Source organism: Pezoporus flaviventris, unplaced genomic scaffold, assembly GCF_033815535.1.
Source record: "Pezoporus flaviventris isolate CSIRO_AGI_PZ_B2104156 unplaced genomic scaffold, CSIRO_AGI_Pfla_v1 ptg000078l, whole genome shotgun sequence".
Taxonomy (NCBI): Eukaryota; Metazoa; Chordata; class Aves; order Psittaciformes; family Psittacidae; genus Pezoporus; species Pezoporus flaviventris.
Genome location: NW_026892626.1, coordinates 19,074,569 through 19,101,893, shown reverse-complemented (window position 1 = coordinate 19,101,893; position 27,325 = coordinate 19,074,569). Strand labels below are relative to the sequence as shown.

Sequence of the window (27,325 nt, the reverse complement as noted above, 5' to 3'; positions counted from 1 at the left end):
AAGACATTAATGGCACAAGGAACAACCTACAAAACTGGTTTTATTCTCAGTGCTGAGCTTGGTTGTGCCTCATCTACTAATTGATGAGTCTCTCTTCCTGATGTTGTGACTAATGACAGACTTGAGCAATGACAAGGGCCTCCAGGCAGCCCAGCTTCCAATCAGCCCATCTTTGCTGCACCTACCCCGTCATTTCAGACTCAGAAGTGATTAAATTCTCTGACAAAGCCAGTCCCCTCAGGACCACGGAGCACGAGCTCTCCAGCAACCAGCAGAGCATGTCCAGTCAGAAGCCAGCGCTGCTCAGCCTGGTCAAGCTCATCCAGCCAGTCTTTGGTGAATCTGCCTGTAGGACCCCTTATTTTTAGAGATGGAAAAATGGAACAAGCTTTTCCTACACAAAGGCATTTATTAAAATTCAGAAATTAATTCCCCTAATCCCCAGAGATGTGCAGAGTCCTCACAAAGCTTACAGTGAAATGAACCCAACTCAAGCAGGCCAGCCCCAGAGCAGTGTCCAGCGCAGGGATGTCCCCACTAGCACTCCAGGCCGCGCATGGCAGCGATGCTGCTGGCCATCCTGCGGGGCATGCTTTTCGCAGCCTGCCGGTAGTCCTCTGGCTTTGCCTTCAGCAGAGTCACGATGTTCTGCAGCGTTCTTGAAGGCTGAAGGCCAAGGGCATCCATCACATTTATTAGATAATCTGCAAGGTTAAGGATAAACATGTACTTGCACGGCTCACAGACATGGGGCAGGCGATGGTTATCCTTCGTTCTTCCCAGCGGCGAGAATCCTGCCACTGATGGCTCTAACCCACAGGGAAGGGCAGTGTGTTTGGAAGCTGACTGTGCTGACTGCTGTGCAGGTTTGGCTTCCTGAACACTGGTGTGGACACTGCCTGCTCCGCTCAGAGGACTGAGACGTGTTCTGTCACGTTTCAGTACCTGCAGACAACACCCTCGGGGTGGTCAGACACCACGGTCACAGATAAGGGATCACAATCACACTTTCAAAGGCAAAGAGCTTACAACAAAGCTGGGAAGTTTTGCAGAGGTGAAGGGTTGTGAGGCAGGAGGCGATTCCAGCTCACTGCTTCAGAGTCAGCTGGGGAATCCAGGATGGCAGGGAGAATGTTGAGCAACCAGCCTCCCATCCACGGGCTTGTCTTTAAGCAGTACCAAAAAGACTCTCGCTAAGGTCACTGGCATCAAGCGCACTTTCCGGCGAGCTGAGGAGATACTGTCTGACCTTCCCTGCTAAGACTGGAAGGGAATCCTCTCAGTTCTGAAGGACTTTGACTTCCACAGTCAAGAAACGCAAAGCAGTGAAGAAGCAGGAGTACCTACTGCAAAACCACCCTTCCCTCACAGAGGGATGTGACAGGACACTGCAAAAGAGCAGCTGTGAACCACTCCACCGTGCTGGGCATCAGACCAACACGCTCACAACTACAGCAGAAACACACACTGCAGCTTCTTCAAACCTCACATAACAACAGAGCAGCCCTTGTGCTCCAGCAGCAGCCCTGCGGACATCGTGTGCCCCCCACTTACCAATGTCTGTGGCGAGCTGCTTCGTGGAGTGCACCGTGAGCTCTGGTATCTGCAGGATGACCTCGCAGTACGTCTGCATCGTGGCCCTGGCGATGGAGCCCAGCCAGTAATCTGCCATGTTGTCCAGCTCAGGCACCTCGTCTCCTGCACAGAGAACTCTCCTCAGCTGGCAGCTCATTCACCTGCATTGGTGCTGCTTTTGTTACAAGACAAATGGGTAACTGCTTCTTCAACAGGACATTACAGTATCCAGAGCTGACCAGCTCTTTGGAGTAGTCAAAGCAGTTGCATATCCTCCCTGATGCTACACAATGCTGAAAGCTAGCTCAAGCCCCAAACCACTTTACTTGCCTCTGCTACTTCTCCAGGGAGGTCATTTCCAAGGGGCTGACAGAGGATCAGGTTGAGGTTGGGGCACTGCCTGTCACATTCTATAGGATCACCTCCCAGGAGCATTTACAAACTACAGCAATGCCAAGGATTCATGGGGGCTTTTTCAAGCTCTAAAAGCGTTCCATGTTCATCAGTGCTTTGAAAATTAACGAGCTATTAAAACGTAAATGCTTTAAGATGACAAATTACGTAATGCAAAAACCTCTGAACTAAAGAGTGTGTCCTCAGCAGACTCAGGAGAGCTAACTGCCAAGCTCTGTGCTTCCTTGACTGTCAGGGGAAGTAAACACAGATTAACCACACAAACTGTGGTGCGCTGCCAACCTGCCAGGAAGCATTATGCAGCTACTGTTGTTACTGCAGCAGGATGAATGACACACAGGTAGGGACAGCCATCTGAAGAGGGAACAAGCCAAAACACAGCTTGCTGCGAGAAACTGAGGAACAACATGCAGCAAGACCCCTGCAGTGTGCTCTGGGGAGAAAGCTGTGAAGAGGCACCTTCTGTGCCCGAGGGCTGTGGCTGCCTCAGACAGCAGCAACCATTGCACTTGCTCCAGCACAGGGTTTTCATCATTGTGGCCAGTGTCTGCCCTGCTTTTGGCTGGGATAGAAACAGCAATACATCTTTCAACAAACACTAAACTTCAGACCAAGCTAAAGCTTCTGCTTTGAATGAAACTAAAAAACATTTTACCCATTAGTTAGAGGCTCCTCCTGGGTATCACCATGAGAGTCTTGGAAGAAACAGCATGACCAGATAATAAGAATTGAACTTCCAACAGCTTTGTTAGCACAACACATCACACCTGTGTCATGTCAAAATGTGAAAGCTTTCCTCAGACACTTCAAGTCTTCGGTTTCACTCTACCTTGTTCTGGGGGGTAAGGCAGTTTTCCAGCATGTAATGCCAGTTCCAAAGCAGAATCCTCTTGAGTGACAAATGGCTCAAGGTGGAGAGGAAGCGACATAATATATTGCCCAATCTAGAATAAAAGCACAAAGAGCTGAGTCACTGAACAAACGTGAAGCAAGTACTTTGCTAGAGGAGAAAAGTCAACTGCAGTAATCCACACCTGAAAGCAGATAGCTGAGCTTGACAGCCACTCGCTAACCTACATTTGCCCAGAAACAAATTGGCTCTTGCTCATCGCTGCACTTTGTACAAGAAACAGTTTTTCACAAGGTCAGAGAAGCAGTCACTGAAACAATGATATTAGGAAGAGCCTGTGCACAGAACTGTTCCTCCAAGCAAATCTTTGCTCTCTGGAGTGTTCCTGGCAATCTGTTTTCTAGAGCAGAATCTAAGAGATGGAAGCAAACAAAACCACTGAAGAAGAAACACACATTCCAGTGACAATGTAATAGTGACTTACAGAAATATATCACTCCCAGAAAGGGACCGTGCTCACAAATTCACACCAGAGCTGCAGAACCTCAGGCATTCAGCAAATACTGCACTGTTACTAAATGATTACCTGCTGCTACAGAGACTCTTCCTAGGTGCACACAGATCAGAGTACTCTGCCTCCCCACTATGGGGCACACTCATTAACAGTGTTTTCTGAGCTCACATCAACCAGCCTTTTCACCTATGCAGCACACACACATATCAGTTTTCTGCACAATACAGTGGTGTTACTTCAAGACTACCCAAGAGAAAGCCTTGGCTTAGTCTTGGCCCACCTATCACTCAGCAGCAGGATAAAGGGTGGATCTGAAAAGATGTCAGAAAACAAATGCTTTGCATCTGAAATTTTCTGAAGTTCCTCTTTGCCTTGGACAGGCAGAAGTGTCCTTTGATTCCTCACAGGATCAAGTAACAATCGCACACATCTCAGCTTTAACTCTTGCTGAAAGGGGCAGGTGAGAAGATTCATCCCCTTGCCAACCACACACAGCTCTTGGTGAACTGCACTCATCGGAAAGCTCCTCAGAATTCAGCAGCAACCTTCCCTTGAGGCTTTACCTTATCCACTGCCCGTGAGCTATCTAAACCCAGCCTGCCCTTGAAAAACCATTCCCTGTGTAATGCACAGAACGCCAGTAGCATAAAAAACTTCCTTATCAAATTATACTTTGTATTGAGATAACAGCGGCTCATATTAATATCTGAACTGCAAATCTGGCAGCGACTTGAAACACCAAGAGCACAGGAAAGCCATCTGGGTGCTGTTCAGCAGCACAGAACCGAGGGGTGCCGTGTCAGAACAAATGCACAGTTCATTCCCCTTTGCCACTCAGACACCCCACTGCCAGGAAGGTTTCACTGTTATTCCATCAGAAAGAGAAACCAGGGAGTCACAGAGGGATTAGAAGGGTAAGAGTTCAAGACTTTTTAACTTCCTAGTACAATTAAATCACCCCAGTACACACCGCAGGAGCTCCTCTGCCACATGAGCTGCATTAGGAAGATGTGGTCATTGTTCACCCCTACAAACAAAAGCTGCCAGTTCCCATCTCATTACAGGAGTTAACACTGTAAACAGTGCAGTTCAACAGAAGAACCACTCCTTGTGCTCCTGACTTCTTTTCCTGGTCCAGAACTTGACAAGGGTTTCACAAAAGCTAGAATGAATGGCACAACCCAACTGATGAGGGCTGGACCACTGAGAGCATCTAGCACCATCATGTAATAATTTAAACAAACATTAGGATTTCACACAAAAATGGGGAAATGCAGAAGAGATTTCCCCAGTGCTGGGCTTCCAGTAGCACCCCAGCATTCTCTTACATTGCTGATATATTCCAGAGGAGTCAGGCTGAAGTTGGGCAGGTCATCTGTCAGGGTCTCACCAATGCCACCAGAACTCCAACCCTATAAGGCAGAATGGGAGAAATGAACCTATGACTTCCCAGAGGACAAAATCTATTAGTATTCAGGAAGGGGTCACCAAGCAACAAGAACTGCAACTACCCAAGGACTTTCAGAAAGCTGAAGACAGGTAGTGGGAACACTGCTTCCTTTATCCTCCTTCAGGCCCAGAACACACACCCCTTTCCACACAGCCCCCTGCGAGAAACAGGTGCTCATGCAGGTCAAAAAAGCAACATCTCAAACTAACACCAGAGCTCTTAAAGAGCTGTCTGTGGTGAATGCTGTGGATGAAGGGATGCAAACTTTGCCACTCGCTGTAGCTCATGGAAGAGCTGCGATACCAGAGGGAAACTATGAACAGGAGCAAGGTAAGCAATAGCGAGCAGTAAGCTGCCCTAAGGTGTCCATCCCATGGGTAAACCTCGCCAGCCTGGATCACAGCAATGCCCCCACCACTCACCTCCATCTTTGAAACGAGCAGGAGCTGCTGTTTGATGCGAAGAAAGACAGAATCAAAAGCCAAGTGATGTGCCAGCTGGTTGAGGCGGCTCAGGGCGGATCGCGATGAGGACAACAGGTTGTGGTTACTCGTTCCTTTCTCCTAACACACACAGAAAACTGTTTACATACAGAAGCCACTAAGCTGCCCACAGAGAGGCTATGTTAACATCCTTCAGAGATCTTTATTAGGTCATCCTAATACAAAAGAGCTATCCTCTGCAACTGCACGGCTTGGTTCCTTTGGGATGCCCTATTCCAACCAGTTAGTCAAGACAGAAACTCTGCACTGCTCCCTGCAGGGCAGAACGAAGAACCAGCATCACATTCCACCAGGCCAGACACCAGCACAGGCCAGACACCAGCACAGGCCAGACACCAGCACAGGCCAGACACCAGCACAGGCCAGACACCAAGACACTTGCAGAGAAGACGGCAAAACTGACTTTCACTCAAAGGGCACAACTGATGCCCTGCATGGAATTAAGCAAAAGTTTTCCATGAGGAGTACCTCTGGAACCTGACTATTTAACAAATGTTAAAGTCAAACATGGAACACTGAAGGCAGAGCTGCACATGTTGCAGGTAGACGAAGCACAGAAGAAATCTGAACATTTTGAGGAAACAAGAGACCCATAACCTTGACTTCACAACCACATGTGACCAATGATGGCAAACATAGCTGAGATCAGGAGATAACTGGAGTCATTCTACCCTGCTCACAGATGCACGCCTGAATGATCTTGCAGAATGATAGTTCAGAATGGATATGGCAGTAGAGTGTAGGTGGCAAAGGAAGTCCTGAGAAGCCGGTCTGTGGGCTCCATAACTTGAGACGGCTCCAACACAATCTTCCCAATGTTTTCCGTGACAAAAATCTCCCTCACCTGAACTGATAAGGGCATGTTCACAAACACAGTCAGGATCTGGGGAGAGATGGAACGAGTCCAGGCTTCCTGGGTTTGGACATTTTATCTCTCCACAGATCGCTGTCTGTGTGGAAGACTTGGAACATCGCCCATCAGAAGGCTGCAGCTCAGGGTGAAAAGTAATCACCCTGCAAGGGGAATCCGGGTCTCATCTACCACCTGTGGGCCCAGCAGCAGCCCAGGACAGAGGCAGACTCCCCCAGCATCAAAGCTACCTTTAGAGTGTAAAGTGTCTCCATCAGGCTGGCATACTCGGATGGATTCTCCTTCAGAAGGTAATTGTATTCCTGCCAGGGATTCTTGATGGAGCTCTTCTTTTCTGCAGAACTGGTATCCTGAAAGCCAGAAAAACTACAGGGGCTGTAGGAGTCCGAGAGATACTTCCCAGCAGAGGACAGAATCCTGAAAACAAACACACGGAAGTCACCAGCAACATCCTCTGCAGGCACCACTGTGCTTCTCATGTTGGCCCCAGGAACCACACCGCATTTACACTACTTCAGGAGAGTATTAATTGGTGGCAGACACTAACTATAGCCAACACTCACAACCAGCCTGCAACTCAGAAACACTGAGAAGGAAGAGAGGGTTGTGCTCTCAGGGCACCAGGCAAACACAGAACAAAGCCAGCTTCCCACCCTGCAGCCCCTGTCTCCTATACAGAGCCCAGGCACTCAAGTCAGAATAAAGCACTTCAAGGTACAAGAGGCTGAGCAGTGCAATGCTTACAAGCAACCAAAGATCTACATGCTGCCTGTGCTTGATGCTCCTCAAGTTACAAGGAATCGATGGGTTAAGGCACACCTACACTCATCACCCCAGTGAAGGATTCCTGCTCCATCTCACAAGGGAGGGTCAGAATCTTGCCAGTTTGATCTGATGGAAAATTCCCTCCCAACCCCATTTGTGGTGTCATTTTGATAGCCAGCCACATATCCAAGAGAAAGGATTCTTGTGACTGCAACAGGGCACGAGAGTGGAACAGTCCATGACCATTCTCTGACATTTGAGCAGATGGGGAGGGCAGTGTGGGGAAACTCCCAGGCTCTGCTTTCCTTCCATGCACAATGGAAGTGCCTTGGTGGCTGTTTTCTCTCAGCTTGGTTCCTGTGCTGACAGCTCACGAATGAACTCAGCAGTGCTCACCTGTTGGCCAGCTGCTGCTCGAAGTCTCCACACTGGTGAAGGAGCTCACCACAGGTAGTAATGATCCTGGGAAAGGACAAGACAAAAAATGCATGTTAGGAGATTTGAGGCAGATAATGCCAGGATCCCCCCAGAGAACACATGCTAAGTGATTATAAAATGCAAGAACCAAACCACAGCCCACAGGGGACACATCCATCAACAGTTAATTTGGCTATTCACTGTGGCCATTTGGCAACAACCTGGGTTTTTTTTTTGCCCAACAGCCTCATCCACACGCACACACTGCTTCTCATCGTGGCTAAGGGCGGCTCCATGTCACTGGGAAAATTCTAAGAGCTGCTGATATATCAAGCAATAGGACATGCAGCCTTGCTCCAGACAGGGTGGGGAGCCTCACAGCACTTACTGTGCCAGCAGCAACCTGAAACCCAGTCACCAACACCAAGGCTCCCAGCAGCACTGCAACCAAGCGAGCACAGCCCCGCAGCCTGCACTAAGCACTTGTGTAAACTGACCCCAAGTAATTCCCTTTGACGCTGATACAAAAATCAGTTCTGAGCTGGGCAAAAGAAACCCCCGTTACCGGACAGAGTTTTGGAATGCAGTCCAGTCCTCCTGGAAAAGGGAATCTGACGCAATATCATCCAGTTTACATTTCTTTCGTATAGACTGCAACGCATTTGTAAAGTCAGATGTATACCTGTAAGAAGGAATGGAGACAAGCACCAGCATAAGAGAACAGGTTGAAAGCAGCACAGCTGCATGTCCTGCAGTTTGCCTATTCAGCCCTCTACAAGGACCAAGAACCAGGAGTTCAAGGAGTTACAAGGAGTTCAGAAGAGACACTTGCTCCAGTCCAAACACGTGAATGCGATCAGTCACAGCCCACTCAAGCCTACACTAGAAGACAGGCTGAAACTCAGAGGAGCAGATACTGTGTGGCTACTTGGTTGCTGCATATGGGTTACAAGAAACTCTCCACTCCCACGAGAAGGTCTGAATAAGACACTTTTATTACCACTGCCCCATGACACCTCCTAGAAAAGACCAGAAAAAGTTTATAAGGCTACTGCTACTCCAGCATCACTTGGCCCCTACTCCAGGAACACAGCGACAACAATCTCATGAATTTGTTTTCTCAGCTACTCCCCAGATGAGAACATGGATAAAAGGAGAACATTTTGTCTTCCACACCCCCCCTGTTCTTTTCTTAAATAATGCCCATAAGCTGGAGGCATGCACACTGCTATGTAACTGCCTATAAAGAAGGTGAGATCAGAGAGGTGTGCTTCCCTCTTCCCCCGAGGGCACCAAGGCAACAGGTTGATTTATACCTTGTGAGCAGCACTTTTGGTATCAGGAGGTAATGGGTACTGGAACGCTACCTAAGTGGGCTGTCAGTGATACTTCAACACAAGAACTTGCAGTGAACCTCACTCTATAGGGTACCTCGCCCTTTCAGGTAGCTTCCTAATGTGAGGTCACTTGTCCCAGTAGGTGTATTTTTCCCTGCTGAGATCTACTTTCATCAACCAAATCTGTCTTTGTCTCATGCTGTTTTGGGAAACATTTTCACCTCCAAAAGTACTTTTTAAAAACAAATTTCAGCCCAAACAGAATAGAAAACAGCCAAGAAAAGTCTCTGATTTTGCCATTAAAAGCTTCCACCTTCCCCTAAGAAACAGTCACTGCCTGAAGGAAGCAGCAGGAGAGAACATCACATGATTCACATTACGGTTATAGATATTTTCCGCTCTCAGGCCTTCTTCTTAAGCTACAAAGCCCTTGGCCACAAACTGAGTACTTGCTACTCCCTCAGGATAAATAGAGCAGTGTAACTAAAAGCACCTTACTTGGAGAAAAGGGCTTTCAGGGCCTTAAGGAGCTCACACACTCCCAGTCCATCCGTGAGCTTAATGCAGTTGTCGATGGCTCCAGAAGCCAGGATGAAGAGTTTGTTGACTGAATGGTTCAGTTCCTGGACACAGTCAATTACTTCCCAATGCTCCTAAATAACAACAACAAAGTTAAGCCTGACTTTCCTTTCAGTGAGTGTCCAGGTGTTAAAGACACCTTGTGTAACACTTGATTCTCCCAGTATCCTCTGATCTTGTGAAACACATAAGGGAGAACAATGTTGGTTGCTAAGACCCTCCTGCTAATAAAAGCTGCCAAATCCTATGTTTACCATGTCTTCAAGGAAAAACAGTTCGGTCAGCAACAGAATCTTCTAAAAAAGGACTTTCCTCTTGTCCTTAAAATCTACTGAACCTGAAGAAGGCTCTTGGTTGACAGTAATATTTTGGTAAAGTCTCCAGCAGATCCACACAGTGCTGGTTGTTGTGTGAAGAAGGAAGGAGCTACCTCCAACCTGACAGTGCTGCTGAATTAACTTCATTTCTTAAGTTACTTAATAATAAAGAAATACACTGCAAGCAGGAAACATTCCCAAAAAATTAGAGGAGGAAGGAGAGCAAATGATAAAGACCCGTGTATTTAGTAGAAGTTTCAAGCCTCCCCCTGTGTAGCTGAACAAAGACGTTACCAAGGGCACTGCACTGATCTGAATGAGGAGGTTTTCTTCTTCCAGGTCTCCATACTTGAGTTGATAGGGCTTGTAGGGACCGTACACCGCTTCCACCAGTTCCATCACTTTCACCAGGTTCTGCTCCTCTACAAGGAATCAGGTGTTTAGTCTACAAACGGATGAATTGCTACTAAAAGCCTTGCTTCAAGCAACCTGCAGCAGTTCCTCAGTTGGAACCCGCTGCCTACACAGCCTGGAATGCTGCCCAGCAGCTTCAAGTCTCATCTACACAGATTTTACTTATTTACTTAAAACCAAGGTTATTATCTCTACCTGCTTCCTAAGCCCAAGATGTTCTACCTCAACAAGTGCTTCAAGAAAATTATCACTCACTGCTCTACAACAGCCTGGGTGACAAGAATCTATGAAACATTCCAACCTACAGTGGAAGGGAAGGAGTGAAGCCATTTGAGAAGTGAAACACACTACTCCCACACCTTCAAACAGGAGCAATCTCATTTATCAGGAGGCCTGGTTAATACTTAAAATTGACGCTAACACAATCCACTTGGCACTTCTACTTCACAGTGTTCCTCAACCCCAGCTGAAGCTGAAGCATGAACTCAGTATTTCAGTGCCATCCTGTTGAGCAGAGCTGCAAACCCAAACAAAAACCAGGTCTGAACCACCCTTTCTCAAATGAGAGCTGGACACCAGCTGTTACTGTGAAGCTTTGCCAAATTCAAACTAGCAGCAAACCGTGATTACTTTGAATCCTGGATAGAAGGAAAAATCTTTATACCCCAAGGACAAACAAGCAATGGAGCAGGCTGCCCAAAGCCTGGGCTGCCTCCATGCTTGGATGTTTTCAAGATCAGACTAGGCAATACCCTGAGAAACATGGTCCGAACTCACAGTGGACCTTGCTTGGAGCAGGAGGTTGTACTAGACCATCTCCTGAGGTTCCTTCCAGCCTGAATTATCCTGTGAATCATAACTGAACCCTCCCCTCACATACACATATGTAGGAACTGGTTTGACTCTGCTGTGCTGAGTCACCTGCCTTTCCATTCTTGAGATACTTCTTTTGCCAAACATCTCACCCCAGAGCAAGAGATGGAAATGAAGGTTTATTGGGGTTTTCTTAAACACACTCAGACAGCAGGGCAGCAGCTGTCTTCCTATTCCACCATCTTCCAGAATGTGACTCCATTTTTCCAAGTCCTTTTTAATCATTCCTATCATGAACCACAAATTAAGCTAAGCCAAGGATAGAAAATGACTGCCAAGAGTACACAAAGACAACAAAACCAGAAACAATGATAGTCATACTCCCTGAAATTGCCCAGTAATCATAATTTACATGATCAAGTAAGAATCTGGGTTGAAACAGCTCAAGACAATGGTACGAGGAACCAAACACAGGAAACACAGCATTAGGAATGCTCCATTAGCTTTAATTTAGGATTTTCCCGTACCCAGTCTTTGAAGGGACCCTAGTAGATTAATAAAGGACTATAAATAGCCAACAGTTCAAATGAGGCATAAACTTGTGTAAACACAACACCTCACTACATTGTGGTTTGTGGGAATTATTGAGTCATGACCAAAACGAGATGACAAACATCGGAGGGTAAGGAAAGCACAGGTTAGACTTTGAATCAAGCACCCAGGATGCTGCTAGGGAATAAATTACCAGTGGTTCAGAAATAGCATCTGGCCTTGCGTTTTCACCTGATTAATGCATAAGCCAGTAGCAACAGAGAAACTACCAAAATAAAACTTCAGCATCCAATGGATGCAGCTTTCAAGCAGGTTTTCTCTTGTTTAGCAAGGTGTGACTTAATTCCAGGAAACTCCTCAACTTTAATGCTTTGTAATCTTTCACAATGGGCTTCACAGATATCTTCCCTAGAGACATTTCCTCATCCATTAGGCAGAAGAAAAAGTAACGCTCATAAAAGGAAAAGTGCTAAACATTATTTACCGTGACAGCCATGTACATGTACAGACACACAAAGGTGCAAATTCAAAGGTCAATACCATAGAAGAGAATCCCTCCTTCCGTGTAAAACTAAATTAAATCCCAAATGGAACTTTACAAAGGAGTTGATGAACAGAATGACAAAATTCAGTGCAAGAGCCTTACTCAGGTTTGGCAGCATCGCCACCTCCAGCCCTTTTGCGAAGTGAACGGTGGCATCATAGAGCTCTAGCACCTTATTCAGCTTGGTTTCTTGTCCTGTTCTCTCCACGGCAGTGCTGAGGCAGACAGGAATGGAAGGCACCAACGCTCCCAGAGTTTGGATCAACAACACAGTCACAACTTCATGGGGGTTCTTGAAAACCTGCCACAGCAGAAGAGCTACTAAGCAAAAGTGTATTATCCCAGAGGAACACAACTGGCAGAAAGCAGCAGCTGGTTTCCAGAGAGAACCCCCAATGTACAAACCACATCTACCAGCACAGGAAGCTGTGAAGACAGGTACAGGTGAAACCTGAAATCAGCAGCACACAGGCACTACAGTGATTCAAAAACACACCTGGTAGAAAGAGGCACCTGAAAACAGAACACTCAGTTTACACAGGTGTGTGGGGAAAAAACACATGTATCCCTAAAATACAAAGGAATTGTACTGTATCATGAGCCAAGTTACTGGTCAGATAGGCAGAAGTCCATGCTGGAAAGGTCAGAAAGACTTTAATCAGCTGAGAACATTTATTTACATGCACCACCCTCAACTCCAGCACAAAATGGGCTACAGCCTTTGATGGGGACTTTTTTGCCAGCTCATCTCAGTCATTTGCTTTGAAAGCTGGGACTACCATGAAAAAGGTCTAAGAACTCCCCAGAAAGCAGATGCAGCAGAGGAGAGCAAGTGAGATAAGCTTTGCCTCACGTGCTGTTTCCCTCTCCCAACCAAAGAGCATCTGCTACAATGTAAGCTGACATCTGACCTGTAATTCACATCGAATCATTAGGCAGAAAAAATACATTTCAAAGGAACATTCTGCTCCTCTGCAGCACAGGCCCAGCACTTGCACCAGGCTCCATAACGTGAAGATAAGAATCTCCTACCCTTCATGGATGAAAAGCCTCTGCGAGAGGCTCAAGAGTATGAACTTCTTTCTTCATTTCACTGAAGGACAACAACTTTTTTGGATCCTGCGTTATTCTTGGCAGGAAAAACACGTACACAGACTCAAGAGGTCATAGCAGAAGCTCTCAGATATCTTCCACCAGTGACATGGATCAGTCTAATATGGCCCTGAGGGCTTCCTCTGGGCCAAGTGATAAAGCAATTCAGGCATTTCAAATGTCTTGCAACAGAACACATTTGCAACACCAACAAATTATTTTTAACTTAAGATACAGATGAAAGCGATAGAGCAGCTTTAATGCCAGTAACACAGCAACCTTGCTGTTGGTGGAACACCAGAAATCAGATCTTGTCTGCAAGAGCTGGACAAGAAACAGAAAGGTTGCAAGCTCTGTCCTGCACTGATAAGGCAGAGCACAACTCAAAGGGTGAGCACAAAAGAACTCCTCTGAGCTTTGTGACAATTAGGAGTGTGCTCAGTCCTGTTGTTAACCCAGCATCAAACAGCCACTGCACCTGCGTTGCCCATTGGAGCTGCGAGTGCCAGGTCCCAAGGAGCGTGTCGTACAGTTCAGTTAACTGGCGATTTAAGCTTAAGTCACTCTGGCAAAGATCCTGCCATGCTGCCACCAGCTGCACCTGCAGAAGAAGAACCATTCTAAGAGGAGAACTGATAGTCCACACATCCAGCTATTATTTCAGACCAAGAACTTGACATGTTCAGCACTTATGCTAACACACAGTGCCCACCCTCGCCCCTCTCCCCAGAGTGCAGCATAGCATTTTGTTATAGTTCAGCATCACAGAAGGAAAAGACTTTCAGCACAAAGCTAGAGGCTTCTTAGTTGATACAAAGATTTAATTAACATTGGTATTTTACTCATAAAATGAGCCTGTAACTGATACCTCCACATAATAGTTGAAATACTTGGCAAGCCCCAGCCTTGAACTTAATCCTCAAAAGTCACAGTCATGAGAGAAATTTGAGGATCAGGTTATGGCCACAGCACTGTCTGGAATTCCAACTTTTAATCTTCCTTGAAAAGAGTTTACAGAACTCAGCGGCTGGCAAGTCGCAGCAATGAAGTTTTGCTGACATAGCCACATCCAAGAAAAGCAAAGCAAAACTGTAAGGTACAGAGAATTCAAGCAGAACCCACATATCCTCTGCCTACTGCAAGAAGAAACACACAGCCCTGAAGGGAGACTTACTCTTGAAACATAGGGAGTAACTACAGCTATTAAGAGCCAGAAAGAGGAGTCAGAGAATGAAACGTAGAACAGGTTCCATCCTCCTTCGAACAGGTAAAATACGTGATGTAGCAGCTCCCCCTACGGTCCAAGCCAAGCAAGAGATCAAGTCTTCATTGCTCTGCATTAAAGGATTATCCAGATACTGACCTTGTGACATTTATAATAGTAAGCAAGGAGCTGGGGCATCCGATCAATTTCAGTGAAGACTTTAACAAACGTTTTTGCCTGATCTAAACAAAACAAAGCAATAGTTCACAGTCAAAGGTGAGGGCGAGACATTAGCCTCACTGAGCAAGAGAATTCTTCTTTGAGGGGAGCACACACAACAGCCTATACAGAAAGACACACTTTCACCTCTTGTTTGCTTATTTTCTCAAACAGGAGCGGAACTGCCTAAAACTCACACTCAAACAAGAACAGGCAGCAGGCACAAGGAATGAACTCAACTTCTTCAATGTATCTAGTATCCAAGATGGATAAAGCCAGAGCATTTCTTGGGAGGAAATTACTGTTTTCCAGAAATAAGCTGCTATCTACAAAACCAGAACATACCTCACAAAGTCCTCAGCTTTGCCTTCACCACTCCCCAAGCTGCTACCTAACCATGTATGCTGCCTCGAGACTAACAGCACAGTTAGCTCTTACACGAGCCTTTGAAACCCCAGGTCCTCAAAGGTCTGGTTTGCAGGGTGAGGGGGTGACTGTAGCTCTGTCCACAGAATACATCAGTACTCAGTAATGAGACCTTGTTTGCAAACAGGACCCAGAAGGCAGAGAAACAAAATCCCCAAGTAACCAGAAGTGCCCCTCAGCTGTGCAAGTCACCACAAGCAGATTCTCTGTGGACATTTACAGATTTATATTACAGGAGCTGGACTTCAGGAAAACACATGATTCAGTGTAAACAGAGAAACTCTTCAATGGGAGAAAAGCCCCATGTCTCCACACGCCCAGAACAGCCTCAGACAAGAGCTTCCCACCCAAACATTTTACTCTTTAAAGACCATCAACTCTGTGCTGATAGTGAATGACACCAAGAGCTACTGACCTACGGACTGGGAGTTAAAAGCAGCAACAATCTGAGGGCTGGCCATGGCCTCCAGCCGGTTCTTCAGGGCCTCCAGATGCACACACTTCTCAGAGTAATCCGGCGTATCCACGAGCATCGCCAGGCTGCTCTGCATGCTCGTGAGCTTGGCCGAAATCACAGACACATCCTGCCACAGGGGAGGCAACCTGGTTACCCAACACGGCCTTGGAAAGCATTAATACCAGTTCCATCATGACATTTTACAAACAGACACTTGTTTTGGAGCCAGCTCAAAAGCTGCTTTCAAACTCAGTTACCCTGCAAAGCTGAAGGCACAAGACCAGACAGAATAATGTGGCATCTACCTGTGTTTTAAGAGTCTCTTCAATATCTGCACTTAATGTGCTCCATTTGTCTGCTTCCTGAAGTGACTCTGCAGCCAACTGCATGCGAGATTTCACTCGGTCAATCTCTACCAGGACCTGAAGAAAAGATAAATCATGTTGCCCACTGAAACAAGAGAAGACTGCCACAGACACTTATCCTGTGGGAGCGCTTTTGGCTTGGACTTATAGAAAATGTGTGAAAAGATCCCCCTGTTACAAGGAGGAAGGAGCTGCCTGACAGAGGGAGAGGTGTTAAATCAACCTCCAAAGTCAAACAACACAAGGCTGGTTTGAAGGCTGGGCTGCACCGCTGGTGTCCACTGTGCCCGAAAAACTCTACGCACCCAAGAGGCAGAAATCGGTGTCCCCAGTCAGGTAACAGCAACCTTCTCTGAGCAGCACCATGCTCAGCTGCTCCTGACAAAACACAGACTGCACTGGGCTGTGTCACCCACCTTCCCAGCATTAGCATTAAAAGAAGTGGGTTTGTCTATCCCGGGTTCACAAGACTGTTTAACAGGAACATCTCTGGACACAAGCTGCAGACGACCACTGAAGTAAGACAAGCACCACCTGCATTGACTGAGCCGTGTCTGCTTCAAATTTCTTTATATCTTCTTTCACGAGGATCATTTGCTCCTTCAGGAACGTTGCCTCCTGTTTCAAGACTTCCACTTCCCGGAGGACTCTGGGCATGTTCTGGAGAGCCTGATGGCTTGTTTCTGCAGGAACAAGCACAACAGTGAGAAGGGCGGGAGAACCCCCACAGGAAAGAGGGAGGCTCGCAATAATCTCATCTGATCTTTAACACCTCCACAAAACAACATCAGTTTAGTTCACGGAACCACAGAATCAGCTTGGGCTGAAGGGACCTTAAGGCCCACCCAGCCCCCGCCCCCTGCACGGGCCGGGACACCTTCCACTGCCGCAGCCCGCTCCAACCCGGCCTAGCGCCCGCCCGACCCTGCCCCGGCAGCGGCAGCCGCTTCCCGACCGAGGCCGGGCCTGACAGGGCCCCGAGGCGCAGGGGAGGCCGCGCCGCGCCGGGCGCAGTTCCCGCGGGCCCCGCCTCACCTTCCACGGCGTTGTTGACCTCCTGGATGAAGAGCTGCAGCTTCATCACCAGCGTGGCGGCGTGAGCGTCCACCTTGCCCGGGGCCTCCTGCTGCACGGCGCGGAAGGCCGCGTTCACCCAGCTCTTCACCTCGAAGTCATCCGACAGGAACCGCGAGAAATCCATGGCCGCGGCTCCGCGCACCGGGGACAGCCCCGGCGCACCGGGGAACGCTGCCGGGTCCCTGCCGGCCGCCGTACCCCTGCGCGCAGCCGCCCGGAGTCTGCGGGGCGGAGCGGAGCGGTCCCGGCTTAAAGCGCGGGAGGCGGGACCCGCGCCGAGCAACGAGCCGGTGCTGCCGGGGCAGGGTGGCCTCGCACCGAGAGGGACCCGGGAAGGCCCCACCGGAGCCCCGCCGCGCCGGCTCCCGTTACCGGTGCGGACCCCGGCCCTGTCCTTTCCCCACCTGAGTGCCAGAGCTGCCCCCGAGCCCTGCGGTCAGCCCAGGGCCCGCGGGGCACACGGCTGGTTCCGCCCAGGCTGGTCCCAGCACAGCCCCTGCGCTGCCCGTGCTCCGGTTTGTACCTTCGGCAAACCCCATGCACCGGGGCACAGAGCAGCCCCTGCCCTGGCTGCACATCAGCACGCACACCCTGGTGAGAGCAGCCCCTGCCCTGGCTGCACATCAGCACGCACACCCTGGTGAGAGCAGCCCCTGCCCTAGAACAGCCCAGCCCTGGCTCCCTGACCCGAGGGATGAGTGCTGCTGTAGGGTTACTTGTTTGTTTAATTATAAAAGTAATGGGTAATTGGCCCAGGAAGCAGCTGGAAAGGTTTGGCTGGAAGCAGCAGTGAGGCTGCAGGGCTCTGCAGCAGCCTTCTGTAAAGCAGGGTCAGCTCCAGTGAAAGGCCATGGCAGGAGCAGGCAGCTTACACCCCTCCTGCCGAATAACGACCCAAAACCCAAAAGGAAGCAGGACATGGCAGATCGCTCCATACCAGGGGGCAGGCCGGCCCTGCTGGCATGTAGTCCCTCCCCACACACAGAGCTAAGGCTCCATGGTAATGTCCAAGCCTGCTGAACTCTAGCTGCTGCCGCCGAGCTCTGGCTCCGGGAAGCCGGTCACCTCTCCCACCTCGCTGCAGGGCTGCACGCCTTGGGTGAATGCGAGTTTGTACCTCAGCCGGATGGGATCCTGTGAGAGAAAGGAACAGAGAGGGGCATTTCATGGCTGCAGAGCTCAGCCACCCCCCTTGCTGCAGTGAGTCACCCTCTGAAGGGGCAGAGGAACACCTCAGCCATTTGGGAAGACCTGGATCTTCATAAGCACATAAGGAGCAACTGGGAGACCTGTGCAAATGTCCCCAGGGCATGCCTGGCAATCCCGGCCTGCCCAGCCTTCGTGGTGATAGAGGATTCCTTACATCAAGCTTTGGTCCATGATCATTCACCAGTGCAACACAACTGCTTGTGCCTGGGGTGGCATGTTCCACCAGCTGCAGACATCTGCATGGTGCATACCAGGAGCCATCTGCAGGTGGACTGAAGCAGAACTGCCCATTCCATCCTTCAAATAATACCTCTGAAAGCCGTTTCAGTGGGGAAAATGCTCCCCCAACAGCCCAGTGTGCTCTGTCCCCACTGAAAACACTCTCCCCCTTTTTCATACAAACACCCCACCACTACAGTGACATTCTGAGTGCTCCACCAGCAGAATCAACCATGACACATACCTTGTGTGGATTGGAGAGCAGCAGCACCTGGGATAGCACAGCAGGGGGGAGAAGAGGGCTGAAGGCAGGCAGCTCGGAACCAGAGGCTGGTTGTAACTTTATTTTCATGGTCTGGAAGAGAAAACAAAAGGAATGCCTTTTGGTCCATGCGGGACAAGGACTGGGAGTACCACCAAGCCACAGAGCTGGTTAAAGATACACCAGCCAGATGCTGTCATTTTATGAAAAGCACCTCTTTCGACAGCCTGCATCTGAAGGCAGATACTCCTAAATAGACAATTCTGTGCTGCAGGCCCCACCATACAACAGGTTCACCCTTCAGAAAGCAAGCCCTGCAGTTTCCAATGAGTGAGGCAACTCCCAGGCAAGAAGCAGTGAACCTTCTCCTCGGGACACTTCTGAAGTCCCACTCTCTGCTACTCATTCACAGGCTTCTCACCTTTGGGACTGCAGCCTGGAACATGATGTCCTTAATCGGCTGAGCTGATGTGCTCAGCATGGAAAGAACCATCACCAGCACGTCTGGTCGGCCAGGAGCAGGGTCTCTGCAGAAGTGGAGCATAGCCTTGAAACCATTCCTATCGAACACAGTAAGTGGACAGATACCACCTGCCGGAGACAAGAGGAGAAGCATGGATTCCCCTTCCTGAGGGCAGAACAGCAAAGATGGGATAAGGAGCAGCAGAAAGGAAACACTCAAAATTTTACTTCCTCCAGCAAACTCACAGAGCAAGCAGCAATACAGCACTGCCTGGGATGTACATTTCACCTCGAAGGCAGAGAAGGGAATCTGAATGTCTAAATTGGAGATTTAGCCACTCGGATTTCAACAGCCAGCCAGAGATGTCAGGTGTGGATCCAGGAGAGATGACTGGCACACACAAGATGTGGCCCCTTATGACCAGTGCCTGGTAAATCCACACCTGCCTATCACCATCCAGTCCTTCCAGAATGTGGCAAATCCTTCACTTGAGAGACTGGAGGCAGAAGAGTCCTGACTGCTGAGTAGGGAGGACAAGGACATTTCCATGGTAGGATCCCTAGCACTTGCTCAAATTCTCAGGTACATTAAGTCCTTCATAGAACAGTCACTACTTTTCTCCAGCCAACCCATACAGCATGAAGCTACTTCGGCTTGCTCCCCTGCAAAAATCACAGAAGAGCTCTAGCAAGCCAAGCTGGGGCACAGAAATCATTGCACTTACTCGGTGTAATTGAAATTAAAGGGACAAAAAGGTTTTCTAGAGAAGCATCGTGGGAAGCTGGATGCAAAGAGGCAGCAGGCTTCAGCTCGTAGTCTAGACTGGAGAATGAGGTATCTGCCATTGAGCTATTTGGCAGATCTGGGAAGGGCAATGTCATTGGTGATAAATCCCTGGAAAGAAAGCATGTAGAAAGCTTATATTAACTGGGGAGACTCTATGGTGTGTACCATCTGCTGCTGATTCCATATGTATCCCAATCCCTCATCCCTTTTAGGTATAAAGAAAATACAAGCTTACACTCAGAGTTCTTCAGAAATTCACAACCTGTCTGTTTTCTAAGGAAGAAGTTGCTGTGTCAGCAGTCACTAAGGCAGACTTTGATTTCTGTTACCATCATGAAGTTTGTTTCCAGGTTTTGGAAATCCATTCTCCCTGTGCACAGACTCTGGAGCTCTAGTCAGTGACACTGAAGTAAATTCTAGCTCAAGGACAAGGTTTTTGTTGTTTTAGTGCAATATCACCTTGTTCCTAAGCCATGGGATTTGTCTCCTCAAGTTCCTGACTCTGGTGTGCAATTACAAAGCTCCATTAGCAGGTCTGTAACAGCTGAAGAGCCCGTGCATGGATGGACAGCTTGTCATCCCTAACCAGTGTACCTGGAAGGTTTCCCTAAACCTCAGTGCTGTAAACCTGTACTCCTCATCTCCAAAGTCAGACTGTGTTATGCACAGATTCCTTACCAAGATAACGTCCTGCTGCTGGGGGGTGGAGAGAGCTGATCAAACAGGCCCTGAAGTGCGTTCTTCTCTGAACAGGGGTCTTCCCAGCCCTCCTGCAGTCCCAGTGTTTGAGCAGCACTTACAACTTCACCATACCCATTGCATACAGCAGTCTGAAAAACAAGCACTTCTGGTTCATGGTACAGAACATCAGCAAAAATCCTCTTAAAAAATCACCTCTGGTTTAATAACGCTACTTAAAGTAGAAATGAGTAATCTGGTTGCAAACTGCGACTGAGAAATTCCTGGCAGAGCAGGCGGGTTCCAGTTTCACCTTCAGAACCAGGTAGTGTAACAAAGGCTGCCAGAGAAAGCTAGATCAAGAATCACATCTGATTTTTGTCCTTTGTACCTTATGGACTAAAGCAGCTGAGGATCACTCACCTCTGCAAAGCCAAAATCAGAAGGTGGTTTCTGTACAACTGGAGAGTTGCTGAGACCTAAGAAAGATGCCAAAATGTCACAGGTCAGTTACAGAAAACAAGGGTTTTGCACAGGTTCTTCCCTTCTTGTCTAGCAGCAGTCTGTCTACAGTCTAACACCAATAAAGAAACTACATTCTTGAAAACTCATGCCTGAAAGGGTCTATGTCCTCCTAGGGCCAACATTAGAGTCAAGTTGTGTTTGTATTAAACCCCATGACCCCCGTCACCAGGGATAACATGGCACTGAATCGCAATGACAAACCTAATGACTTCAGCTCCTCCTCGAGCAGACAGGCAGAGGTGGTGCTGCCGTGGCAGGAGGTGGTGGTTGTGTTTGCAGACTGGTCTGTGGCACACTGGGATGTCGCCTCCAGCTCAGAGAAGTCAATCAGGGTGTAGCTCTTCATGCGCCTTCGGGGTGGTTGGTGTGCTTGGAAATAGGAGAAAGAGTTAAAGAGAAACCTCCTGAATGGAACTGTGTACCCACAGCACAGGCATGCCCAAAAGGACTCCTGGGGAAGAACCTCAAGAATACCTTCTATCAGCCATACGTGAAAGAAAACGATGGCTACGTAACAGTTTTCCTGTGTTACAGGGTTTTAGCCACATTTATTTTCCAAGAAGCACTTCCCTTCCAAACCCCGCTCACACTGATGAGTAGGAACAGAGCTGTCATGGAACACTCTTTACCTGGTGCATCCACAGAGCTGGTGACTGGACCTCCTCCAGCCCCATCTTCACGGCTGGCTACAACCTGCCTGTATTGTCCGAGTGCCTGGATGAGCTTGTCATTGGCCTGCAGTATCTCAGCTGGAAAACAAGAGAAGAAACACACCATTAATGTCATAACACAAAGTTCAACTTCACCCACATTCAACCTTCTCACTCACAACAAGGAGTTCACAAGTGAGAAAAACATGATTCACTGTAACAATTCTCAGTTAAGATCTACTTTGTGTGAGTTTCTGGAGACTCAAATTCACTTAAAATTAGCTTGAAAACTTACTTCAGAACTTTTTTAACTTGGTGGATGAATGTGGTACCGTGTACCCGGAACAGAGCAGTGGAATCACCCTCTGATATAGTGCGTGGAGCTCCTGTGGAGGGCTCCAATGGGCTGATGGGGCTCAAGGGTCTCATCAATCCTGGTGCGGTAACAAACCCATCAAGTTACAGGTGAGGGGATGAAATCTTCCCCCTTACTAGCATAAAGACCCCGTTAACATGACAGCCACCTTGGCCACTGTTTAACTCTGGGCTCCAAGTGAAAATGAATCATTTTCCTGAATCATTTAAGTCAGAGGAGACTTAAGCCACTTCCATGGGGGGCACGGTTTAAAGGTGAAATGGAAAGCTCTGCCTGCTGGGTAGCAAGTGCTGAAGCATTCCCCCTCCCAGGGAAGGGCACACCCTACTTGTCAAAGCAAAGGCAGTTGAGCTTAGCTGCAAAGAAAGGCAAGGACAGCATTGGCTCTTACCTAAAGCCTCACCATCATCCACTGTCTCACTGGCAAGGCGAAAGAGCAGCGGCCTGAGCTTCTCACAGCGTTGAAACAGAGTCTGTGGAAGGAAATGTTTCAGAACATTGCTCAGGAGATCCCAGGCATCCTCACAGTTCTCTGTCTCTAGAATCACCTGCGGAAGAGCATTTACCTGTAGGGCCTCCTGGTCAGATCTGGATAGTTCCTGTCTCTTGTAGTTTTCTAATAACTCATCCATACGTTTAACGTTCTCAGAAACCTCACTGATGGTGTTCACTCTTCTGGACACCTGAGCTGACTTTTCTTGTTCCTGCGATGAAAAATGACATAAAGGTAGGTGATGATTTGGCTAACAACAAATCCTGAAAATCCTCCCTCCTCTGGGCAGCCCTATGGTCAGGAACAGGGGTCCTGGTCACAGCCTGAACTGCCAAGTCACCTCCCACCCTCCCTGCTGCAAGCACAGCTCCTGACCCAGGGGCTCCCCACCTCCTTGATCATGCTCTTGATCAGTCGGTTGGCAGCCTGCAGGTCCTCACGGTGGTTGCTCTTCAGAAGCCTTGCCAAGAGCTGTCGAGGGGAGAGCATGGGACAGCAGTGAGTGAGCAGCAGGCTCCAGGCACACATCGCATAAGAGCAGATACTGAGACACCCGCTGTCAGAATAGTTTCTATAATCCTGGAAATATGTGGGCTCACGTCCCATCATCTAATCCAGATTATATTGCTGCCTCCTACAGCTGCCTGCACACACGGCTTGGATGTTCTGGGAATGGGAACACTCTGGCTTTGTAGAATTTCTGTAAAAGAGAAACCCTCTCTTGGGAAAGGGCAATAGAAGCGGATGTTTTCCTGTAAAATGTTTCACTTTTACTAGGCAAAAACTTCTGATAAAGCACGAAGGAATTCTCTGCTGTTGTACAGCAAAAAGCACCAGCATCATCCTAAAAATACTGTCTGAAACAGGCAAAGCTCCCAAAGCACAACTGAGCTTCTTTGCTCATCAGTACAAATTGGTGAGGGGCAGGCATGAAACCCTGAGGTTTTACCTTGGATTTCTCTCCATCTGTGTCAAAAATAGAATTCTGAGGCCTCGGAGAAGGGGGAGGCAAAATTTTGTCTTCTGGCAATTTGGGGTCTTCTTTTACAATCCCTGCAATGGGTAAAAACAGTTGCTCAGTGGTACCCACGCTGTTGGAACACTCAACAGTTCATTGGACTTTGTACCTATTTCCTTCACCCCTCCACAGATCCTTCCCGGGAGAGAATTCCAGGGCAGAGATCCCCAAGTTTGTCCTGTACCTTTTCCCTGCACACCAGTGGTGAGCACTGTGAGAACAGAGGCACGAGGCCAGCCTGCTCTTTAGCAAAGCTGTTCTTTGATACATCTCTTTGAACAGTTCCATACACCCTTAAGGACCCCAACAGCGTGTAAGTGTGACCCGTGTCCTCTTGACCTCACACACAATGTTTTAGGAAAAGCTGAGTCACAGGCTGAAGAGGACACATCTGTGCTTTCCAACTGTGCCACTTGGAAGGCTAAAAAGGAAACCGAAATAGCAGAACTAAACCTTGTTTCTTCAGCATTTGATAAGCATCCCGAATTTTAACTTCCTGAGGAAACCAGACTGTCCAACTGAATATCACTTCTGTGACTCTTGACTTGACTTTTGCTGAAGACCAGGTTCCATAGTACTGAAAACCAAACAGACAACAAAGTTTAAAGGTAAGGAATTGGTGCCAGGTAGTGCATCTGGGTCTGGCCCCCCAATGTCTGTGTGCAGAGTCTAAGTAGCAAACAGATGCCCAGCACTTCATTCCTCGTGCTGTCAACTGGGTGTCTTGCAGTACAGGAAGTAATGTGGATTGCTGTGGCTGTAAATACAGGGAATGCTATTAAGTGTATGATAATTACCTAAATGTTATACAACAATCAAAATGAAATAATTTCAGAACTTCTCTGATCAGTTATTGGCTCTGAAACCAAAAGCAGATTGGTTTATTTTAGGAAAAACAGAACAAAATGAGAAACGAAACTTGTCTTTGGATGCTCTCTGATTTCTCTCACTATGAGTACTCACTTTAATGCATTACAAAAACATCCAGAATGGCAAAAGCCACACACAAGCACAAGGCATTTTAAACTCATTAAACAATACCTGCTCTGTCAAGACAGCAAACACAACTCTGACACTTAGGTTACACTGTGCTGTTCCACTGAAGCACCTTTACCAAACCTGGCACTGAGAGAAGAGGTTTTACTGCTCAGTTAAACCTCTTCCTGAAACGAGCTCTTTGCAGCTCTGCTGTCCAGGTGATCTCATGGAAAACAAAGCCTGTGCAAGTGGCAAATATCTACGGGACCCACTAAAAGGGAAGCTGATTACTGGGTTGCTGAGAAGGGTATCTAAGAAAGTTGCAGGCCTGCTCTGTGATGCAGACGGGGGTAATGCAGGGGGATCACAGGCTCTGATAAACACATCTCCATTTCTCATCCTGACAGGCACTGCAGGACAGAGAGAGCCCCCGGCTGACACCTTTTACAGGGGATTCACATCCAGTCCTGGTGCATGGAGGCACAGAATGAATTCTGCTCTTCTTCTGTGCAAGATTCAGTCTAAGTTTTCATACGCAGCACAAAGCAAACAGCCCGCCCCGCCAACAATGTGCAGCAGGACCACGATCACCTACCTTTGGGGACAGCACTTTGATCAGCTCATTCAGAAACCTGAACTTTGCTATTTCCCTGTGAAACCTTTCACCGCAGTTATTCACACAGGTCTCCAGCACCTGCAGAGATCAAACCAGACACTGCACACACAAGTCTTGGGGGAAAACTGTGCCACTGTTAACACTGAACCTAAGAACTTTCTGGCACTGCATTCACAAACACGATATTGGGAAAGTTGTGCAGCAAGAACATGTATTTTTCCTCCATCCACCCTTCTTAAGCAGCACGTTTAAGACCATCTGCTCTGTTCTATGTATCATTAATAACTTTTGGGCCAGTGATCCCATGATGGAACCTCAGGTCAAACAGCACAAGCTGCAGACCACCGAAACCCCTCTGCAGAGCGACAGGGGAAGAAACAGCAGCAGTTCCTCCTTCTTACACCCAAGTTTCTGGATTCCTTGTGCAATGGAAAGTTAAAAGGGAGAGACATCAAAAAGGGAGAGACATCCAAGAGAAAAAGAAGCTGTTGTGCCTCTCCCCCCAAACTCTGTTTCCAAATTACTGCTGCCTCTCTGCATGTGGATGAAAGCACTTACTGTGAGTGCGTGGAGAGCTTCCATCTCCTGAGGTGACTGTATCTTATGTGCCAGCAGCCTCGGTGCAAGCAATGGGCTGGGGAGTATTAGAAGCAAGTCAGACAATGTACAAGTTCCCGAAAAAAAAACAAATGCTGATTTTTGCTGCAAAGAGCAAGTGCTGATTCACAACCCTCTACATGGCATGAACACATGAGTGTCTGCTCTGAAGGAAGAGCATCGGTAAGCTTTGACCAGTTTAACTAGTTCCTGCTCCTTATCACAGAGCCCAGACTGTCTGCTGTGCTGTGGAATCTCCCACCTCTCTGAAAGGAAAAGCAGAAGCTGAGCTCACCCAAGGCTTCCCTGCAGATCCCCACCCAGGATTCCTTGGCCAGCCTCCCAAGAGTCTGGTGACAGAGCAGCAGAGACGCAGCAATGGACACCAGAGCCCATTCCTAGACACCAGCCTCCCCACACCACACAGCTCTGCAATACTGACGCTGAGGAGCAGAAGAGCCCAGCCAGGCTCTCAGCTCTGTCCCAGGCCCTGTTCCCTGCAGCCACGAGGGAAGGTCAGAGCCAGGCACCCAGCCAGGAACAAACCCCCAGAGCCATCTGCCTGCCTTACCCGTCCGTGTCAGCGTTCACCTGGTCACAGAACCGCTGGATGCATTCCCAGTTTTCCTCAGGGATACCCGGCTCAGTGGCTTTGTCTTACACAGGAAACAAAAAGACATGAAAACAGCCTCAGCTTGAGAAGTGTGTGAGGGCACAAGGAGGAAGGGCACAAGGCAGGAAGCAGCTCCGACCTCCTGCTGCTCCCGCCTGCTCTAGGGCTCTCTGTAAACCAGGCAGAAGTGGAAGGCACAGGACAAGCAGGAAAGAGCTGGTACTAAAACCTGCCTAAAGAGTCCTCGGGGGACCCTCAGAGTCAAAGTCAGGCAGGAACCAAGGTGCTGAAAGCAGCAGCATCAGGTTCCTTTTAGTGCAGAGCACGGGAAACTTAAAACCATTTACAGGCAGCTCTCCTGGGACCGGACAAGCTTTCCTGTGCAGGAACAGAGGCACAGGTCACCCTTTTGAAACAGGGCTGCACAAGTACGCATTCCAAAGCTCTGCCTGCATGGCTGGATTGAGGAATAACCTTCTTCAAGCACTCAGCTTGGGCAGGACTGGGGACAACGAAGGACAGGAGAGACGGGGAGTGGGAAAGACGCAGCAGGTTAAGACAGCCCCCACGAACATCACCCTAAAGGGGCTCCTTGGAGGAGATGGGCCCTTCCCCATGGAGCTGAGGCTGCTCCAGCGCCCTCCCGCTCAGGCCCCAGCCCCACTCACTGAGCCACCGCTCCAGCTCCGTGGCACCGGCCATGGGCTCGGGCTCCAGCTCCATCCCGCCGGCAGCAGGAAACGGATCCACCCCCACTCCTGGCGCGCTGCTCGCCCGCGGGCAGCCCACACGTTTGCCTGGTGTGGACCCGCACTCCACGGGCTGGGCCCATGAAACACCCAGCCCACAAACACACCCCTGCTGGCGGCTCCTCCCCTCGCTGGGTGCAGAGCGAGCGTGGGCGAGAACGGAACCAAAACTCACCACGTTCCTTTAATCATAAATCATCATCCGAAGAGGAGGAAAACGACCCAGGCCCCCGGGCAGGGCCAGCTTTAGCAGTACCACACGCGTGACCGTTCACAGGAAGCAGTCCCCCTCTCCGAGCAGCCTGGGGCTGCTGTAATACACGCACTGTATGTATACA

The 27,325-nt window shown here is 48.7% G+C and overlaps 2 protein-coding genes across 2 annotated transcripts; both read right to left on the bottom strand.

Annotated features, from left to right (window-relative positions):
• Nucleotides 1-389: 389 nt before the first annotated feature.
• On the bottom strand, nucleotides 390-16,981 carry COG7 (component of oligomeric golgi complex 7). Its single transcript, XM_061474220.1, has 17 exons — nucleotides 16,714-16,981; nucleotides 16,213-16,361; nucleotides 15,619-15,735; nucleotides 15,272-15,440; nucleotides 14,371-14,453; nucleotides 13,486-13,608; nucleotides 12,018-12,216; nucleotides 9,887-10,014; nucleotides 9,195-9,349; nucleotides 7,925-8,041; nucleotides 7,339-7,404; nucleotides 6,408-6,594; nucleotides 5,226-5,366; nucleotides 4,682-4,765; nucleotides 2,819-2,933; nucleotides 1,555-1,698; nucleotides 390-704 (listed from the first exon to the last, which is right to left on the bottom strand). The coding sequence occupies exons 1-17, from the start codon at nucleotides 16,877-16,879 to the stop codon at nucleotides 538-540; spliced, it is 2,310 nt and encodes a 769-aa protein (XP_061330204.1). The 5' UTR covers nucleotides 16,880-16,981; the 3' UTR covers nucleotides 390-537.
• Nucleotides 16,982-17,506: 525 nt separating this feature from the next.
• On the bottom strand, nucleotides 17,507-27,039 carry GGA2 (golgi associated, gamma adaptin ear containing, ARF binding protein 2). The gene is made up of 17 exons (XM_061473591.1): nucleotides 26,907-27,039; nucleotides 26,197-26,281; nucleotides 25,587-25,662; nucleotides 25,008-25,106; nucleotides 23,888-24,011; nucleotides 23,366-23,469; nucleotides 22,807-22,887; nucleotides 22,490-22,627; nucleotides 22,315-22,396; nucleotides 21,527-21,646; nucleotides 21,099-21,266; nucleotides 20,796-20,851; nucleotides 20,373-20,524; nucleotides 19,633-19,802; nucleotides 18,867-19,036; nucleotides 18,428-18,538; nucleotides 17,507-17,889 (listed from the first exon to the last, which is right to left on the bottom strand). The coding sequence occupies exons 1-17, from the start codon at nucleotides 26,959-26,961 to the stop codon at nucleotides 17,779-17,781; spliced, it is 1,902 nt and encodes a 633-aa protein (XP_061329575.1). The 5' UTR covers nucleotides 26,962-27,039; the 3' UTR covers nucleotides 17,507-17,778.
• Nucleotides 27,040-27,325: the final 286 nt, after the last annotated feature.